The following is a 21302-nucleotide window of genomic DNA, read 5'->3' as shown; positions in this document are numbered from 1 at the left end:
ACTGAATAAACCATTCCGCGTGTCGTGGGCAACGTCAGTGGGTTTGCCGATGGGATGGGAAGGAAACACAATGATAATAGGCATCATCTAAAGGACATGTGGTGATAATTTTGGATTGACAAACTTTTACATCCCCGATGCCGGTGCGGTGACCATGTACGGGGCCATGTTTTTCAGTTACCGGTAACCTAAATGCTCATTTCTTTATTGATCCACCCAGAGACTCTTACTTCAGGGGAGTAGTTCTGCCGTATTTTTAGGATTTGTACACATCTTAAAGCAGCAAATTAAGCATTTTTAAGCAAATTGTCTTCTTTTAAATTGCGTTATGTGTAAAGCTAAATAACATAAATTTATTCTGCAGTGTTAAAAATAACAAAGTTATAGCTCCAGAAATTCTTCGCTCAAATTTCTTCTCGAGAGCAATTAAAGGTGACAAAAGATATTAAAAACCGGTCTCTCAAGGGTAGATCCAATGACAGTCATTGTTCTGTAGGTAATGTTCGCAAAAAGCACATATTTACACCGATTAAAAATATGCGGAAAGCAAAAGTAAAATGCTTCCGGCTTTCGTTACGGTCGCACAGGCGCAAAAACCAAAAATTACTGATAATATGTATAAAAATTGAATGGACAATTACGCGTGATAGCGCACCGTAACCAGCTGATCGTAATGATGATAAAATTATGCATATTATAAAACAGCGACCGCTTGCTTATGCATATCATGAAAAACCGGGAGAAACAAAATGATGATGCAGATGGGACAGAACCTCGCATCGAGGGCAAGCTAGGAGTACTACAACTTATACCTTTCGTGTGTCACCTTCTTTTTGATATAATTTGTATTCGCCAGCCCCACCGCTCCGTTCCGGGGCAGTTTGATAAACTTTCTCAGGAAGAAAGCTCTTGTACAGCTAATGCTGACCAGGACACGGTCGCACGCGATGTCCGTGATTGCGTGCGGTAGAGCCATTGGTCGAAGTGTAAGTGCACTTACAAATTTAATTAATATTGTACCTATTGATATACCGACCAATAGCACAGATGGCGCGACCAGCGTTCGGGCTTCCCACGTCCCACGGTTGTTGCAACGTTGCAGCCACCTAGAATCACCCCGGGGGCGAAGGTGCAGCGTTGACAGACATATGCAATCAGCTAATTTTGATATGTTATAGCGACATGCATCGCGATGCCCCATACCTAACGCGCGGCAGCCGCTGAAGATCCTGCAGCGGATCGTGGCTACGCGATTTAATATTTTTTGTTATTACTTTTACCATTATTGCTATTACCTATTACCCGGAGTTTGCCCGGTTTTACGACCGATCTACAACACCACGGGCAGTCCAATAAATCAGATTCTATCCACGGATGCCGTTTGCCTTCATCGGAGGTTGGGATATTGATTTTCAACGGGGGTGGAGGGATGGTCGCGAGGAAAATGCGATCACGCTTCAGTTCAAGCGCACCGTGCCAATACTTAGAACCGATCGGCACGGTACTTTATTTTTGCAACAAACCGCCGACACTCGAGCCCGACCCTGAGAAACTATTACGCATTCGTCGACGCATCATCCACTCGGCTGCTTCCTTCTGTCGTTTGCTGCAGACTCTAGGCTTAATCGTGGCCTGAATTGCCGTTGCCTCAAACACGCTGCCACCGAACCCTGGCGAACCATGCGATTTAAATGTCCCGAAATGCTTACGAAGGTGCGCTCTGTTCAGGTTGTTCTCCGACAACACCGTATGACCATGGATGGTGCAGATACACAGGCGCGCCGGTCCTCCGTACCAAGTAAGGCCACAACAAAAAACCACTTGTGCACTGGGCAAAGAAAATTATCAGTTTCTTACCTCTGATCATCTTTTATGTCACTACAAATTTTTATTACATTTCTGTGCCAGAAACATAAGCACACACATTGTGTCTGGTGTTTGCTGGTGCTGCAACGCTGACGAGCAGATTGAAGCCTTGGCAGACAACGGTGAGCAAGGAAAAAGCAAGGTAAAACCGAAAGGTAAAAGAGAGCTCCGGAAGGGTGATAGTCTCGCCCAGGGCCACAGCAGAGACACACGCTGAAGCCTTCTAAAACCATAGCGTTGCAGGATATGTGACGGGCAGATGCAGGAGCACATAGCGACATCTACCGACTGCTGTGCTCCATTCTACGCGGAGCATCGTGTTGTGGGAAAAGCAAAAGCTTATGCTCATGTCATCGTACGGCTCGACGGATCGAATACTGCGCTCACGAAACGATCGAACGGGTGAAAAGGAAACAATAAAAACATGCTTCAACGCGGTGGGTTTCTACGTATCTTCCTGTCGGTTAAAACACCACCAAGCTGCCCCCTTTTTTGCATGAAGCTTAATGCTTTGTTTCGTCGGCTATTAAAACTTCAATAATGATCTCAGGAATTATCTATGATGTGCCAAGGTTGCTGTTACTTTTTTGCTTTTACATTTTTGTGTAATATACTGTTGTGAGAAGAAGCGCAGAAGAATAAGAATATTCTATGATAATATAAGATGTAATTAATGTAAACATTACACCACGTACCCCCGATACGGTTCTTAAGACAAAACTATTATTGTATGCTGCGTGCAAATGCCAATAGAATAATCCATATCACTCAACAAACAGTCAGTTGGCAGTACCTCAATTATGGTCGTTTGTATATCATCCTGCTACAATCCACCTCAATCGCAATGAAACATCACTTCAAAAGCAATAATTTACTCTCTCAACGAGTCTTTATCTCGGGGCAAAGATACGCCTTCCTTACGCACGGCAAACCCGGTGCAGAATCGTGCTCGTGCGCCGAGGGCCCCGAGGTCCGGTCCTATCCCAGCCCCTTTTCCACCAACTGGCAACTGATCGCGTAAATCCACAGTATTAAAACGGTTGAATCATGAACGCCAAAACGTTTCCGAAGGCGTCTAGCATTAACTCCCGCGCACGTGGCCAGCTTCCATACGGTAACGGCGTGAGCTCGGGCGGACGTTGAAATGCAACTGCACTTCCTTCGCGAGCGCCCAATCATCAACCGCGTTGTGGGATTAAGATCCGTTTTCGCATCCCTTTATGGCCGGCACACCGAAAGCGATCCGACACTTTTCGGTTTCTTCATCCGCTATAATTTTCGCGAGTATTAGCGTCGGCGCTCGCACACCGACCCTCCACAGTGTGTGTGTGTGTGTGTGTGTGTCTGTGTGTTTGGGTGGTGTGTGTCTGCAAGGCAAACGTGATGCACTTGAACGCAACGGCCAACATAAACCGGACCGCGAAAAAGTCAAGGACGGATGGACACACTCGTTGACGGGTGGGTCGCTGATCAGCATATGTGAGCATCCGGGGGTAAGAGTGTTGCTGACGTTGGCCGGCACCAAGGGGCACGAATGCGGTGTATGCGTTCGGCGCATCCCACGTCACGACCCGGATAATGAAAGCAAAATAAAACAAACGGGAAATGCCCATTGCACGAGCGGCTTTTCTTGGGGAAGATGAAATTAACTTAACGCATTCACTCTGCCCAACTTCGCGGTGATGGGTTCGCGTGGTTTGGAAGCCTTTTTGCGTGAAGTCTAGCTATGGCGCGTGCCTTGCCCCGAAGCAAGCAAGTAAGCGAACGAAAGGATGCACTGGTTGTGCATTTTTGGGTTCCGTTTCCGTTTACCAGATGTTGAACGCAAACAGCTGAGCCAAACTGAGATGATCTGCCATTGCTGAACTCCTTTGAACGTAAATCTAATACAACATAATAAGTGTAATTTGGCTACGTCTTTACAAGGTGCGAGGTGGCTAATACAAACCGTTATTTTTCACACTTTATGGGCAGTTTATAAATACAGTTTTGTGTGTGTGTGGAAACTACTGCGATTTATGTTAAAGCCTTGTCTTAGTCCATGCCAAGGCCATGCTCCATGGATAATTGAAGTCACAAACATTTAAACTGCCAATATTATGTAGAATTGGAACAGATGTTGAACGCAAACAGCTGAGCCAAACTGAGATGATCTACCATTGCTGAACTCCTTTGAACGTAAATCTAATACAACATAATAAGTGTAATTTGGCTACGTCTTTACAAGGTTGCTCACCTTGCAATCAAGAGCAAAACTTTCCAATCATACGGTGCCACTGCTTTTGCGTGTACTATTTTGTTAAACTCTAACGTGCCAATCTTCCTAGCCTACTAGCTGAATCGTGCACCCGTGCTGTAAGTGTGTTTGTGTGCGTTTTGCCAGCAACCAAGATCCATGGGTGCGCTAAACCGCATGGCCCCTGCTCATGCGGCACACAGGTGAGAAAAGAAAGAAACAGGATGGTGTCATTAATGTGGATCACGTTTGGAAACTTCGAATCCATCTGGTTAGGTCGGCCAGACTGGAACAAAGATATAACGTGATCTTTTTTCTCGTGTGCCTTTTTTACGTTTTTGGTTTTTTGCTTACCACCGCAAAGCTTAGAGCAGAAACGCGACCCTAGCGGCCATTCGCTGTAGGCATCCGTGCCAAAGCGGGGCTATTAAAATTTACCCGTTGTAACACATGCCTTTGATATCATTAATGTATCGTTGCGTTGCACTGTGGGCACCGGGCTCTGGTGCTGGTGCTAGTCAAGAAACGAATATTCACCCTGAATTCACATGCGACTAGAAGTTACGGTTTTGCGAACTTTGAAAGCAGTTTGCGAATCTAACATGAATTGCTTCCTGTTTGGCAATGTGCTGCGCGAGTGTGATAGGTGCAACTATAAACTCCGATTGAACAAATTTGCAACAGATAATAGCGAAATTGTAAGTCTTTGCGATAAGATTTCCATATTGGTCGTGCATTCTTTCATTTACTGTCGGTTGCAAATGGTGGATAAACTGATTGTCCTTTTATGTATCACAGCGGATAAACTAGTGGCATGAACATTTCCTTTGAAACAAAAAGCATATCTCCACAGCGGTTGCACTCAACAGCAGTACATTGAGTTCAAGCACTTACGATCATAGACACTAAACGACAAACAACTAATGTAGGCCAAAACATACGGTTTGGTTTAGCAATTAAGAAACGTATAAGTTCGTGAAACTTTAGTTTGTTGTCTAAGTGTGAAACTTCTGCTTAAAAAAGCAACAGCTCATTTAAACAACACAAAACAAGATAGGAGTTGAGGAAATTTGGACAATCCCAACACTTCAGTTTAGGAACTTCAGTATATCAATTTGAATAAGGGCACGATCGGCATGAAGCATGATTGATAGGATTCATGAATTCTATCTGTATAGGTTCAATCATGAAGATAATACCTAAATCAAGAAAGGGCAGGACTCATGAATATTTCCAGTTTGGTGAGCAAGAAATGAATCGACATACTGTCAAAAGCTGCTTTAAAGTCAGTTCAGACAACATGACAACTTTTCATGCTCATAAGGGCAGAAAATGCAATGTAAAATAATTGTAATTGAAATTAATTCATGCATCTTCAATGACGTTCATTCATTGCAAACGCATAAATAAAATGTCAGAACATTCAACAAATGTTTTTTTTATAGCAATAGTACATACTGATGAAAATATATTGGAGATTTTAACAAAGCAAAACAAAAGCCACCGAAAGCAAAAACACGGTGGGCAAGTAATGACGCTTGTTTACTTTCACATATCTCACGAGGACTAATCTAACGATGGCTCAATCAATTAGCTCACACCCGTAACGCGCTACGCTGGTGTTATTTGTTCTCCGTTTCAACCTGTGCGCTTCGAAAGGGTTCCACGAAACCTGGGAGGCAACAAGGGAAACAAAAGAAAAGCAAACCTCGAGAATGCGTACGATATTTACCAACGTCTTGTAGGGTCTTCCCGGGCTTCTTTCTGGCGTTTGATTTCAATTTCTTGGAAAAGGTCAACTGAAGCTCTTCACCAAATGAATTATTTCTCGATGCCCCTCCCCCCCATACACACACACACACACACACACATACAGAGCGACCGTTCGGCGTCATTAACATACTACCAATAATTAGAAAAACAAACAATGTACCACCACAAGAACCAACCCTGTGGGCTCTTTACCTTCATTCTGCGCCATGTTTCTGGCCTGGCGACCAAAAGTTCTGTGAGTTACATTTTAATACTTCCCGAAAGAACTCAGAATGAATAAGGATTCAAAACAAGCTATTTCTTGAGCAAACATGTCAATCCAAACAATAGTCTAGGAAATTTCTACACCATTGAAAGAGTCGGTAAATCTACAAAGGAATTATAATTATAAAGGTTGCAGCCGTTCAACGACGTTTCTCTACGAGACGAATAATAAAAGATGATTTTTAAAGACGTACGTATTGAAAATAATATTTGGAAAAAATCGTAGAAACTAAAACATGAGCAAGTTCAAGCCTTCTGTAAAATAAACCAAAAATTGCTCAGCCGCCTTTTTTCACCATCATTTACTAGTAAGACTTCTTCTTCTTTCTTGGCACTACAACCTCGAGAGGTCTCGGCCTGCCATTTGTGGCTTATTTTTGATTTTACCCGTAGCAAAGTAGTTTGCCTTAAGTTCGGGGAGGTGGTCTGGATGGGATTTAAACCCCGGTCTTGCCGTGTGAAGACCGGCACCATTATCGCCTCGGCTACCGAACCGCCCCAACTAGATATTATTAACGATATTATCGAATCTTTTATTTTGATTAAATAAACTTAAAAAGCATCAACAAATCTTTCGAAACAAATTAAACCAACGTTTTTAGTGTCCAGTCATTTATGTGCTCGCTGACTTGAATTTTCCTTTGGTTGGATAATTAGTCCTGCGTGCAGAGGGATAGAGTTGATAGAGTTTGAAAGCCGGTACTCATATTAAAAAATGTAATCAATAGATGTCTACGACAGTACTTTGTTTTTTATTCAAAATTTGAAAAATTGTTTAATTTTCTTGATATTTCATACATGTATTGTCTGCATGTTTTAGAATGGCAAAACGTTTAGTCTCGATTTATATAATGATATTCTCTTATTTTAAAAATTTCCATAAAGGTTTTACAAACAACCGCTCTTTCGCTTCATTGAATATCTGCACTATTATCTCATTTTCACAATTTTACAAAATTTGGTGGTCGCATGCACTATGTTAACCCTTCACTGTACATGCGAATCGATACTTGCACTTGTTCTCTACATTTTCGATATTTTCGTCGTCTCAATACCGCGTTCCTGCGTTCGGTACCAATCTGGTTATAATTTTATAAAGCATTTTCTCCGAATTGTTCGTTTACGTTGATCGTTGAGTAATTGTCGTTGCGTTACTTTACCTTAACGACACCGCATGAGTCAAAACATTGCACCAATCTTGGCGAGATTGACACGATGCAACAGAGTGCATCATGCCTCGATGTATGACCCGAGAATGTCATACCTCCGCTGTTGCTTCCACCCTGCATCCCTCTCCCACCCCGTCTCCCCGTGTCCCTTGTCGGTCGGCATCGGGCGGATTCTTGTGGCCCTTTTTTACATGATCGACACACACAAAAAAAAACTGCCTGAAATGATCACAATAATTACACCGTTGTCTCCTTTTCATTTTGGGCAATTTTTGCGAAGCCCATCACAAAGGAGCGTAAATGGGTTTCAATTCAGCAACCGGCTCCTTCTGCGTCCCGATCGAAAATCCCTTCCCGATCACTTGCTCACACGCTGCTCGCACTGATCGTTCCCGTATACCGCTTCCTGGCTTCCCGGCGCACAGCCCATGGGGCGGGGTAAAAAAGGGCACGGGCTGCACGGGGTTAGACGCGTGTTGTGGACAGCTGAAGCAGGCGCTATAGGTAAATTGCACAGTATTAAAAATACTTGTGTGTGCATACCCCTTTTACAGTACCGTACACTGGGAACAACGCTGCGTTATGGTAGAGAGTGTCCTGCTTCCTGCCTCCAGCACAAGGCTCTCGGTTGTTGATTCGCGACTCCGACTCTGGCTGCCGCTGCTATTGCTGCTGCTGCTGCTGCTGCTGCTGCTATTCCGGCTGCTGTTTTGGCCCAGAGGAAACGCTGGCGTGAAGAAGGTTTGAAAGTGATGAAAGTCCAGTGGATACGGTCCCTCCGGCGATAGTTCGACGAACCGCGTTGGCCCTGTAGCAAGATTAATGGAAGCGCAGTGCTGGTGCAACCGCCAACCCTTGCGTATTGGCCGCTCATATGTTTACCTGGCTCACTCGCACCACCTTCAATTGGAGCCATCTTTTGCACCACCGATCCTTCCCTCGCTGCCGCTCTGCCCTCGCTTGCTCTTCCCTTTTTTGTTTCTGTCTCGCTCTTTGCTCAAGTTCCGCGCAGTGGTGTTCCGCGAGACCCGCGCGTCCCACGTTCCTTCTGGGTTCCCAAGAATCTTCATCCGATTTGCAATCATCTTCTCTCCACCTATTTTCCATCGAGCAAGGAAACAGTGTGGGCAGGGGGAGTGGAGGTGCGGTAGCGTGCAAGCGAGAAACAAAACAACGACAGATACAAAACATGAAACGAGAGACGATTGCCGTTCTGATGAAATATTCATCTTAAAGCTGGGGCGATGCGGTCGGCCGGTGTGAGGCCCTCAGATGGAAATTGAAGACGGCAAAGATACATAGAGAAAGAGAGCAAAACTGGACAAAGCGCCAGTGGAGTGGAGCAACTAAAATGCATATTTCGAGACGATAGTCAGTTTTGAGAGGATAGCAAATATGTAAACCGCCGCACCGGGAAGCGAGAGGCTGTGACTGCGACTGCGAGAAATCGCGACGACCCCAAAGACGACCAGACGCGGCGGACACACACTCGCCAAGACAAAGCGGGACAAAAAGACGCACACACTGGCCGGCCAGCGTAAACCGTTTCCGTCCGGGAAACGGCGAACACGAGTGAATGCAGACGTGCAAAATATCATCGATAACCAGTACTATTAGCGACGATTAAATGGGAATGTCTTCGCTCAAGACACCCGGTGGAATTCACCCGAAAGAACCCCACGCGGACGCTTGTGGGGCAGAGTTTGTGGGCCGGCGAGTGTTGCCTGCCAGCTCCGGGCCCCAGTGGATGGTGGGAGTGGGGGAGAAGGAAGGGGGTGGGGTATAGATGGTGGTAAGCGTAGTATGCTGACAAACTTTCAAATTGGTAGCCGCACATCAATCGATTGAATCGAGCTGGTTTAAGACGATAGTGTGACGTTAACGTTCGCCGATTTTGTCTCCTTTGGTCTGTCGTTCTGTGCGTGAACCGATGCCATAACCAAGGTGATTGGTTTTACCCGGACACTGCTTGTCCATGGTGCCAGGCGAAGCGATACATACACATACAGACCAAAGCAAAGAATGGTAAAGTGTATTTAGAATACTGGCAGCATGGCAAGGGTTCGCAGGAGTAAATCACCAACCATGGCCATGCTGTGCATTTTAAATTGCATTTGTGGTTGTGCGGCTTGCTTAACGAATTTTTATTATGCTCTGTACTTCTGTATGATCTGAATTTTTTTTTTTACAAATCATACACACGGCTGATTTGGGCTTCTCACTCCAACAGTTTTTTTATCCTTTGTAGTAAAATACCCTATACACACATTTAAATTGACCAATGCTTCACAGCCATTGCATCGCGTTAAACGTCCTATTTGTTCCGGTAGCTAATTTCACAGCCACTACCGAAGACGCCTTTTTTCCAAACGATATAGCCCATTATGCTTCCTTCCAAAGGCCCCCGTTCGTCAGGGGCCTCGCGATCCGTTCATTGTAATCTTCCCAAGCGAGCCTCGTGATCAACGCCAGAGCCTTCCTCCTCACACCCTTCTGGCTGGCCACTCTAATCGCATTTACCTCGTGCTACCCACAGAACTTTCTTCCCTCATTCCGCGTCCCACAGTGTCTGTCTGTCCCGCTCTCTGACGGGTCTAGTGCCAAGAGGAATAAATCACCATTTGCCGGGAGCCCAATTCAATGACGGGGGGTTCGTCGCTTAAATCATTCTTCCTACGACGACCACAACGACGACAACGGTGCAGCACTAAATGAACCGAAATTTCTCTACATTTTATGTCTCCTTTCATCAGTTCATCTGCTCTTCGTTCGTTGGCCCTAATACCCGCCTTATCATTGTGGTGTGCAGCAGCAGCAGCAGCAGCAGCAAAAGAAGCAATACCACTTCTGCCAAAGCAACATCGAAACCGTTTTATGCTTCGTCCACCGCTCAGGCCTCTCCATTCGGTGTGCCTATTTTACTCACCCATCCCGTACAACAACAACAACATCATGCTGCATGTTAAAGCCAGCTCTCTTCGATCGAGACATTCTCTTCTCGATCGTGTGCACAAGCACTCTCTTCAGTCACTTTAAGCTCTGCTCACGATCGCGGACGGACCTGCTCCAAGCACGCACACAGGCGTGCGCTTTCGTACTTTAGGCGCTTGAACAAATGCAAGCCCTGTTGTAGCCTATGTTTCTGCTGCTGTGTATATACGCTCACAAGTTGGTGTGGTGTAGTAGGTACACCACGATCCTACCGCTGGTGGAAAAAACAGATTCGGGTTGATCTTGCGATGCTTGCGAGAAAACACAAAAAAAAAACAAGCATGAACGAGCGTAGATTTCAATTTTCCTTCTGTATGGGTGTGCGCATAAGTTCCACCGTACCGAAGATTACCCACCGGACGCAAGAAAACCTCAGCCATCCTGCCTTTTTTCCCGTTGCTTCCCTTCCCTCCCACCATCCATCCTATACATCTCTCTCTCACTAGGGCGCACCGTGGTGAGGAAAAAGGGATCGCGAACGGGATCGAGAGAAAAGCGCCATGGCTATTCACACGCGGTGATCACAGGCGCCCAAGTGAGACAGCGACAATACTGCTGCTGCTGCTGCTGCTGCTGTAGCGTGAGAGCTGCCGTATGAACGGCGCTGCGCCATCGAATACGACGATGCTCAATGGTACCAGCATTCACACCAGCAAGAACCGGCCGCGCTCGCTCGCGAGCCGCTTCACGAGCGTATGCTTTTATGTTTCTCCACTTTTTAGGTTCTTTAGTCTTTTAACTATATCGTTGGAGCATTGACGTGTAAGATCGTCGCGATTCGGCGTGATTCTGTTGGCTTAGTGTTTATTTTTCCGTTTTCCATTCATCTTGTTTACCCTTCAACTGCTCGGTTTTGGGTGAGAAAAAAAAACCATTGTTACGGTATCGGACCAAAGCTCGGTAGAGTGCGTCGTGCACCTTGCCCTACGGTTTTTTTTATTCCGTTCGTTGCTTCCGGGAGTGGTGATGAGTAACCAGTTCGGCCCAGTGCTATCCGATGGGCACTTTCCAGTTTTAGTGAGACTTTCCTTGCGTGTGTAATTGTGTGTGCAAGTAGCTTCGCAACCTTCCAAATTACAATAGCATAGTGTGAAGTGCTGTTGTTTTGTTGCTGGTTTTTTGTTACTATCATAATCATAACAATTGTGAATGTTTACTGTTGCTGTGACTTACTCTAGAAGTTGATTATCTCGTGCGAGCATGATTTATTGCACCGCAGATGGCCTTTCGATGAGTGCTTTAAGACTATAATCATCATAACATCCGTCACCAAGTACAAAGGACGGGCTGAAGAAGAAACGATGACAAACATAAAGCATAAAGCATGCTTATACGACACGAGCATACACAACATATTCATGAGTTGATTATTTGTTCAAAGTATTCGACATGATCTACAGCTTGTTGGCAAACAAGCTGCTTTTACCAAAAAGAACTATTGCTTAGTGTGGTCTCTCGAAAAAATTTATCCTCCGGTAGGAAACTGTCCCTTAAAATAGAACTGCTATAATCTGAGGCCAGGAGTTTTTATTTTGTGCGAAACGTTGTTGAACTTCAACGTCACTTATAAATAATATATTCATGGGAAGCAAAGTGCAAGAAGAACTACGATCATTGCAGTCGGTAGTGTATATAAAAAAACGAACGAGTACCAGCATACTTTATAAACATGAACAGCGACTTTTTGATGTGTGCAGTGTCGACTTTTCGTACTTCGTGTTGTTCGCTCCACCGTCCACCAGTATTCGCTGTCTCGCTTTAGCTTTTCGGTGCGCCTGTTTCATGATGGACAACACTTATGCAAAGCAGTTAATTCTTGCAAATAAATAAAAAAAGGCGAACGAACGAACGACACACACAGCAACCAGTACTGGCGACAAGCAGTGTCCGACAACCGTGGGCCGAACGCAGCGAACGAAGAGAAAAATTCAATAAAAATAAAGTGACCATCTGCATGGAAATAAAATTTCTACACTCACTAACCCACCCTGCAAGTATACATGCACACATGCGCAATACACACATACACACAGGCGCACATAAGGGACCCTGCAACAGCAACAGCAACCGCCGCAACCGAGCAACAGGCAGTATAGCAGCCGCTGCAGCAACAAATACGCGATCGCGAATAGCACGCCCACATGCACAGCCATCGGCCCGGCGCGATCATCGGGGGCCCTGTTGTGCGAACCCGCCGTCATCGGGTATCGCCGTTTCGCGAAATCTCCCCCCGAAAGAGAGTGTGTTCCCGGTGTGGAAGCTGGTCGGTGTTGTTGCTGATTCACATTTTAACCGTTCCATTTTTACGGCCTCTTTCGCGAAGGCTCGCACAAGACGCCGTTAACGGCAGCAAAAGCAGCAACAGCAGCAGCAACGGCAACAACAACAACAACCACGGGACAGCATCCAAGAGGAAGACAGAGATCGTAAAGAAGAATGGCGAAAGAAAAATAGTTCAATGTGACAGACCGAAAGAGACGGACAAAGGCGAACAGCGAGGCCGCGATCGCGCCGCGAACAGGCAGTGCGAAAGAAAGCGAATGAAAAGCTCACCGGACAAGAGAGATGGTGAAAGAATGAACCTGAACGAGAAAATATGAAAGCAGCAAAGACGACATATACGCACACACACACATAGGCCGCTACACAGTTCGCGCAGCAGCCTCGGTGAAGATTTCTTTCTTGCGAATTTAATTTATGTAAATACCCGCCGATATATATAATTCAATTAGTCGGCGGGAAGAATGCTGAACCTCCCGGTGCAGCACTTCGAAACCAAACTTTTCTACCCGGTTGAACGATTGGACGTGCTGCCCCATTCCGAATGATGCGATTGCCAAAGAATGTGTTTGTTGTTTTTATGCCTCTTTTCCATTTTTTTTTATTGTTCTAATCAATTATCAATGATCTACTAGCGTAGCACTGAAGAGCAAAATGTTGGTTCAAAAGCGACAAAGTTGACGAATGGTTGGGTTCATCACTTACCGCGGCGTGCAAGTTCTTTGTTTATACGCTACGCTTTCCGCGCTCACACAAGCGCCCCTGTTATCCCTCATTGGCCGATGGTTTGTTGTTTCCTCCTCAAAAAACACACACACACACTTGCCTGAGAAATCACATAACGCCATTGGTTTGGGTTATGGTCGTCCGAGGGCTTCTCGTTAATTCGGTCAAATCGAAAATCAAAGGCGAACCACCACGCGTAACCTCAATAACTCATCCAGCGGCCAGCGTGATCCACTGCGTGTTTGAGCCGAAGCGTAGCGATAAAAAGATTGATCAACTTCTGTCGCACTAAAAACACATCGCTTGATTAAACAATAATAATTACCTCTAATGTTTTTATTTCCTCACGTTCTTGTCCTTGTGTGTGTGCATGTTTTTTCCCTTTTTTGCCTACTATTTCCTTTCTCTTTTTCGGGCTCGTCTGCTTTTGCTTTCCATGTACCGTTTTCGTGGACGTACTGACTTCATCAGAATTTGTTACGACTTTAAAGGAAATTAATATTCATCTTGTCTCTTGCTCTCTCTTTCGCTCTCTCTCTCTCTGTTTCTCCTTTCGTCCGGTTTCGGTGAGCCCGGCCGGTCGTTTCGTTCCTTTGCCCATTCTCCTGGAGGGAATCGCTGCCCGTTTCCAGCGTGTTTGACCGAGAGCCGCCGGGTCCGGCGGGCAGTTCGACGTCCGGTTGATCCCACGAATCGAAACCGAGGCAGTCGAGGGAGAGCAAATAAAACTGGGCAAAGCAATAAAATATTCCGACTTGATTGAACTGCTTTTATCTGTGCATTTTAGCTACGATTCGTACGAGCCTTTTTGTTTTCCTGACTTAGCGGTCTACCACAGCACTTTTAATTCATGCCCAGCCCAGTGGCCAGTGGTACCCGTCTGATGTCTAGCCGGTTCGTCAATCGTCAATCGAACACTATCGATCGAACAGTTCAAAGACAGTAAATTATCCTCACAAAATGCTCAATGCTTTCCCCGAAACTGTAACACACAAAGGACACGAAAAGATACATTTCGAGGAAGATTGGGCTTGCTTTTACGATGCGCTTGATTGAATGCCCAACCGGTGCCTAGTTTTGGACTCATTTTGGAACGCACAAGAACGATACGAAATCACTGCAGGAAGAATGGGTGAACAAGCGGGGGGGGATAAAAACATTGTAAAATGCTTAAAGTAAACACCGGAAGCGGCCTCGAAGCTTTGGCCACTTGGTAGCATAATTACGGGACCACTCAAGTGCCAAGAAGATAATTCTTCCCTTCCTTTGGAAAACAAAAACACTCATCATGCTTTTACAGTGCGCATCTGAATGATTCTTATTCTGGCCCAAGAACCATACAGCCGCACTCAGAAAGCGTTTCGTGGATCGGATTTTCTTACGCCGAAATACACGCACTCAAGAGTATAGTTTCAACCCACAATCAATGCGCTTCTTAGGCACTTGAGATAGGCACTGGCTTAAGCTAATGAGGGTGGATAAATTCTTAATATTATTTTAACTCTCTCTCTCTCTCTCTCTTTCCCTTCAACCTACGCTCAACACAGAAGATAAAGCGAAGCAAACGTATTGAAGTGTTTTAATTGTGTCAGAGACTAACAAAGCCGAACGATCCATACTGGCCCATTTTGTGTGATGTTGATCCCGGTAGAAGTTCATCTTCTGAATGAACAAATAAATCCAACATTCAGAAACAGTACAACCGATACAAATCATCGGAATAAGCTAGCGCTCAAGTGTGACAAACATTAACGGGCCAATCGAATAAACACCTCAAGCGAACGCAAGTGTAGAAGACAGTGGGCCAAACTTAAAGCTAAAAACCCGTCGACATTCAGTCCACCCACATCGCACTAACGGTCTCGCAGCACGCAGCTCAGACCAGGAGTAGGTTGGCTTGTGTTTCGTTACAAATTGGAAGCCATTTTCACCCACTGCAAAAATGATGGTCTACCCGGAAGAACCGATTTGGTCCATTCCACACATTCCGGCACTGTACGATGATGGCGATTATGGTGGTAAGCGTTAGACGACTTTGCGATATCTTTTATATTGCTTCACCTTTCATATCGGGCAATAACTGCAACAACAAAAAAAAAAACGAAATATATTTTTAGTGTTTAAGTCCATTTAAGCTTTTGCAAATGTGTGCTAATCTCGAGCGCTCCTCCTATCTGCTTATCTGCTTACAGTTAACGTCGTGGAAGCACTGCAAGAGTTTTGGCAAATGAAAGCAGCGCGTGGAGCTGATCTTAAAAATGGTGCTCTAGTGATATACGAATCTATACCGTCAACCAGCCAACCGTACGTGTGCTACGTAACCCTGCCCGGTGGAAGCTGTTTCGGAAGTTTTCAGGTATGGTAACCTTTCAGTCACACCGCATCTCATTGGCTACACGCTAGCTGCACCATAGGCTGTGATTGCGCATTACAAATTTGAATGTCCTTCTGTTTACAGAATTGCCCCACGAAAGCAGAGGCTCGCCGAAGCTCCGCGAAGATAGCTTTAATGAATTCGGTATTCAACGAACACCCGTCACGGCGTATCAGCGATGATTTTATCGAAAAAGCTGTCACCGAAGCGCGCGCATCCTTCAAAGGTGATCAGAACCAGGAGGACGATGGTCCGGATACCGGCATTGGCGCATTCAGGTAATTTTACTCACTGTATTGCTCTTAACACTCAAGCCTTTCAAGTTGATTGCTTGTCCACGGGAACAGTTTAGTGTGTGAACAAACAATTCGCTTAACTATATGGTTTTTTTTGTTGTCTATATTGCATCTCCCAAAACACTAGATTTATGCTGGAAACCAACAAAGGTCGCACCATGCTAGAGTTCCAGGAGCTGATGACCGTGTTTCAGCTGCTGCACTGGAACGGTTCGCTGAAAGCTATGCGCGAAAGGCAATGCTCGCGACAGGAGGTGGTCGCCCACTACTCCAACCGATCTCTGGACGACGAGATGCGCCAGCAGATGGCGCTCGACTGGATTGAGCGCGAGCACGAAAACCCGGGCCTGCTCAGCCGGGAGCTTGCTATAGCCGAGAGAGAACTAGAGACTGCCCGTTTGGCGGGACGGGAATTGCGGTTCCCAAAGGAGAAGAAAGACATCCTGCAAATGGCGCACAACCAGCTTACCGGTGGCAGCAACATCAACAGTTGAAGCAACATGCAACAACACACCGCCATCTGATCTGATCCCGGCCGTTCTGTACCGGCCGGTCGCATAACACATATGCAGCAAGCTAATTATAACGTCTTTCTTTTTTGTTAGGCTTTTGTTTAATTTTATAAACTTCATTACATGGTGCACGATCGAGGTGCAGCTGAGGAACCCTTCCGGGGGCTTATCGTCGTTAGCTTACACACAAAAATGCAATGAAGCAGATGCGCTGTGGTGCGCGACGGGATCATTCCCGAAACGCCAATTCTGCTGCTTATACGATTTGTTATTGTTTGCTATCGGATACGTTTATTGTTTCGAACGGCAATTTTTATTTGTACAACAATACAGCTGTGCTACGCTAGGCGACGGCCGCACAACACAACGCGTTGAAGGCGTGAACAGATCAACACGTGTTACAAACATATCTAGATTGCTTGCTATAATTAGGACTTTCTTTATGTGACGTAGCAGTCATTACATTACACAGCTTACATTTCTTCTCCTTCTGTAGCTGAGGAGATTCTCACGTAAAAGCATCGACATCGATAAAAACCTCCTTCGTTGCAGATCTTAGAAAATGTGCTTAAACCTTCACGGTGTCTATCACAACTCGAGTACAACACTGTCAGCCGGACGATATTCATGATTTTTGTGTTCTAGCATTCCCCACTAAGGCCATTCAAACCATTTTAACACAGCAATGAACGACAGCATTCCTTAACGACTTGTACATAACTGGAGAGCACAATCACAACAGAGTCAGTACGGACAACGGGGGGGAATCGTTTATCGAAACAGCGTTTCCGATCTTCTAAGTTAATAAGACACAGTAATTGTGTGCATGGTGTGTGTGTGTGTATGCGTGTGTAAGAGAGAGAAAGCGAGTGATAGAGAGAGTGTGCATGCGTGTAAACGAATTTTATTGCCTTTTCATAAGTTTATGCAAAAACATTATTGAAACGGTTTTTTTCTAAAATATTATTATTATTTTATACCCCTAACACACGCTACACGCTTTGCAGACTGGTTTTATTTGTTTATTTTATTATTCTTCTCCCTTTTTTAGAACAAAACAAAACAAAAACATTGTGTTGATTGCGCTAATCATATGCATGTTGAAGGTAATAACAAAAAATGTGATTTTTAAATTTGACAAGATTAGGTAAAGTGCAAAAGCAAAATTTATTATTATTTTTTTCGTCATGACGCTATTTATTTAAAAAAAAACGAAACGAAACAAAAAACGAAACGGTTTTATTTACATCTAACGTTGACTAAGCTAGGTAAAAGCAAATTTTATTATATCGGATCAAAAGCAAAAATGAGGAAAAAAACAAAACAAAACGCGAACAAAACAAAAACTTTCGGCCAAATTTTAATCTTAATTGAATGAAACGTAAGTCGATTTACGTGTTAAAAAGAGCGAAGCAAGGGAGAGAAAAACGAAAAGAAAAAAACGATGAAATTGAAAAAAATCTAATAAACAAATCTAAACGAAGAAATTGTGATTCTTATGTTTAACTAAATTTAATTAATATACGTTTAGTGCGGCAAAACAATACACAGTACATCAGCAAACCGAACTGCTAACAGCGCATACACAAATGGACAAAAAAATAATAATAAAATAGCAACTAACATAACAAAAAAGGTGATTGCCACCCATTTCGATCTGCTTCATGTGCTGAAATTCGGTTGAAATTAGTTCAAAGCAGCAGCAGTACGAGCATAATGTGCGATCGTGAATTTGTGGTGGACATTTTAAAGTAGCTGCAGAAGGTTAATTTTATTTTTTCCCCCGTTTATCATTCCATTTCCATACCCATGTATGCAAACACTACGAAACTATATAATACACTAGTATTCACGCTCGTGCGCAACATCTACAAAACAGCAACCACCCCATTCTCCGTTATGTATTTTGTAATTGAAAACGGATTGTGTAAAGAGCTCCCTGTAGCGTGACAAATAAATGAATTTTAATACAAACATAATCTTTGGTCGTGTTGTTTTTTTCCCCAGATGTTGCTTGCCTCATTTTTTACGATTTGCATAAATTTCTAAACTGATTGAACATGGTTTTGCAAACCCCGACCAGTGTAAGCGCCGTCGTAATGGTGGTGAATGCGATAAGCATATTTTTGTGCTGCAACGATATCATGCGCGGTGTGTACTCTAGGGCCAAAGAAGTAACGCCTGGAATAGAGAAAGGAAAACAACATCTCAAAAAGGTTCGCCCAAAGGAAGTGGCTGCCGATCCGCATCGACCAAACGTGACGAAGATTATCTTCGCCATCCGGAAGCATCACTCACCGATAACGAATGCGACGATGCCGGTCAGGTAATGGCACATCTTCACGTAAACCGGTCGAATGATGTGCTTAATCTTGACGGTGTACATCGCTGCGATACCATTCAGAAACGATAATCCAATAAAGATCAGTGAAACAAGGCCTGCGGGACGGAAGAGAGGCGGTTGAAATAAGGGTAACATTCTCGACATTTCTTTAACTTACCAGTGATGGCATGGTCCGAGCGGAAGTGTTTTCGTCCGGCATCCTCTTTTATGTAGATTTCAATTACGATGCCAACCAAAATTGCCGTACAGCCAATCGCTTGCAAAATCCAGTGCCAATGGCGTTTGGTGTTTGATGAGTAGCGATTCGTCCACGAGTTTTGCGAGTAGAGTGTCAACAGTGACTCAGCCATGAAGAATTGGTACTTTTAAAAAAAGGGGGAGAGATTTGGTTGAAGAAGCTTTATATGAACGAACCTGTTTCAGCAATTTACTTACTCCGACGGAACACAAGAAAATGTGCCATGTGAACAGTTTTCCAAAGCCTCTTATGTAGGAGTAGTACGACAGATAGAACGTGACATACCCTATCAGCATATGGTTGATGGTGTTAAAACATGTTTCCAGGTGATACACAAATTTTTCTCTGCGCGGTTCCTTCGTATCAATCGATTCCATTTTCAGCTAAGCACCAGTCGATGCACCTCTACTCGCTTCGATGGCAATGGACCACTGTACTATTGTTGCGAGCTTTCGCTAATTTATAAGCGCAAACGCTTAACCGATGCACATCTATCGCCTCATCGATAAGGTACGTGTTGGTGGCGGGTTTGCGCTTATCAATGTACCCTGCGCTGTGCAGGGATGCCGATGCCAATAGACACAGGCACTGCATCGAACAGTACGATCTTGTCACGAAAACCAACCAAATGATGTTCGTTTTTTTTTCGGGAACAGATTCACTGACAAACGAGGTGTACCGGTTTTATAGTCCAAACGCTGCCCTGGAATCATTCATCAGCACTTTCTAGACGTTTGGTTGAACGCGTACAGCACAGTTAACGAAGCAAAGTTTAATTGCAAATCTGTTGCTACTGGCGATCGCACACACAACGCATCGTCCGTTGTGCATTAATTACAAAACATCACAACATAAACGTCCAATTGCTTTGAAGGGTTGCATTTGATCGCCTCTTGCCCGATCGCTTTCCCAAAAAGAATCCACTGAACGGTGGGAAAGTTCCGGCAGACGGGAGGCTGGTTGGTGTTTTTGCATCTGATTGCAATAAAATTCAATCAGCTCTATAGACCCAATACACCGTCAGAAGCAGCAGCTAGCGAACTTCTAGCGGGATGGCAACAAAAGCACTCCAAGAAGGCAACGAACGCTGGCAGTCATTAAATGTACATTTGACGGCACTGCCTCGTACCGTCTCAACCAACTGCCGAATTGTTTCGTACTGGCCCCTTGCCCCGAAATGGGTACGTTCAAATGTCTTAACTGTTGCCACATTGTTCCGAAAATTCAAAGAAAACCCGGAGCACACACACCAAAACAAAAAAAAGCGCATTCGGCACTCGGCGTCGGTAGACTTTCCTGCGGCCGGGACAAACGTATAAAAGCGCCGACATTTGTCATTTCTGCGCTTCTACAAATTTTGCGTCCGGCCGTCCGGGACGATAAACACACAAGCATTCATATATTTTATTTAATTATCTACAGCTGCGAATGTTCGGCATTGTGCAGCATTTTGATGCATCATATCAAATCGCAAACAGTGGTGGGGATCTCTTGTGGAAGTGAAAAGCGTGAGGAGCATGGAACGGATGGAGCACTAATGTTTGTCTTTTAATGATTCCAAAGGTATTTTATTTCATTGTTTGTGTTAGCAGTGGAGCAAACAGAGATGGAGCTTATTAAATTGAAGCACATTAACCTTAAGAAAATTATCCGTACCCATAAATAAAATTATTTAAATGCTTTAAAATAGAGCGCACGGAATGATGCGTGGTAAAATTTTGATAAACGATTTACGAGAGCAAGTACACTCTAAACGCACTCCCAAAATGACGACAACCACAACTGCCTTATGCACTTGTGCAGCATCATGCAACACCGAACGACCGACCGATCCTCTTTAGCCCTGTGCATCATCTTTGTTGTCCGTTCTTGCCCGTTTACCAATGCTTGGTCCATGTTTGCTGTCGCTTTTCACTCATCGTTCTATCGTTACTAGCCCTCCTCATCCAGCAGAGGAAGAACGCATCTCGCGCGACGCATTACAACCATCTCTACCAATCATCCTTTCATCGCATCGTAACCCCGACGCAATGACCCAACGGGGTACGCTGCACGTATGTGCACGGTACGCACTGGTGACGGAAGGAACGCAGGAATTTCCTCCCTTACCGAGAAACAAGCGTTTGACGCAAAAAGTCTTTCTCGTAATTTAAAATTTTAATTTTTATTCCTTACATTTTCGGTTCGTTTTCTTTGGCGAACCAACCAGCAGCGATGGCTTCGTCTCGCGGCA

At 44.6% G+C, this 21302-nt stretch overlaps 2 protein-coding genes across 12 annotated transcripts in view; one reads left to right on the top strand and one right to left on the bottom strand.

The window, feature by feature from the left end:
* LOC118513230 (protein limb expression 1 homolog) overlaps positions 1-18466 on the top strand; it is a 39967-nt gene extending 21501 nt beyond the window's left edge. For 6 of the 11 annotated variants that reach the window (XM_036058771.1, XM_036058770.1, XM_036058769.1 and 3 more), the window contains 3 exons: positions 15498-15661; positions 15764-15957; positions 16103-18466. In XM_036058771.1, coding sequence (XP_035914664.1) covers positions 15498-15661; positions 15764-15957; positions 16103-16469 — 725 coding nt within the window. In that variant the 3' untranslated portion in view covers positions 16470-18466. Of the gene's footprint in view, positions 1-11045; positions 11343-14852; positions 15324-15497; positions 15662-15763; positions 15958-16102 lie in introns of those variants that run through there. The other 5 variants (XM_036058775.1, XM_036058772.1, XM_036058774.1 and 2 more) reach the window with 5 other exon arrangements.
* Positions 18460-19487, bottom strand: LOC118513231. Its single transcript, XM_036058777.1, has 4 exons — positions 19267-19487; positions 18989-19193; positions 18786-18926; positions 18460-18668 (listed from the first exon to the last, which is right to left on the bottom strand). The coding sequence occupies exons 1-4, from the start codon at positions 19444-19446 to the stop codon at positions 18514-18516; spliced, it is 681 nt and encodes a 226-aa protein (XP_035914670.1). The 5' UTR covers positions 19447-19487; the 3' UTR covers positions 18460-18513.
* Between the last annotated feature and the right edge of the window lie 1815 nt (positions 19488-21302).

The sequence above is a fragment of the Anopheles stephensi genome, chromosome 3, assembly GCF_013141755.1.
Source record: "Anopheles stephensi strain Indian chromosome 3, UCI_ANSTEP_V1.0, whole genome shotgun sequence".
Taxonomy (NCBI): domain Eukaryota; kingdom Metazoa; phylum Arthropoda; class Insecta; order Diptera; family Culicidae; genus Anopheles; species Anopheles stephensi.
The sequence above is the reverse complement of the archived record's forward strand: the minus strand, read 5'-3'. Positions and strand labels throughout refer to the sequence as shown.

Bases quoted from the DNA above. Each gene is read 5' to 3' on its own strand.
- LOC118513231 (XM_036058777.1), bottom strand. From the start codon at position 19,446: ATGGAATCGATTGATACGAAGGAACCGCGCAGAGAAAAATTTGTGTAT. The intron at 19,194-19,266 runs GTAAGTAAATTG...TTTTTTTAAAAG, and splicing joins TTTTCTTGTGTTCCGTCGGA to TACCAATTCTTCATGGCTGA. The intron at 18,669-18,785 runs GTGAGTGATGCT...TCTCTATTCCAG, and splicing joins CATCGTCGCATTCGTTATCG to GCGTTACTTCTTTGGCCCTA.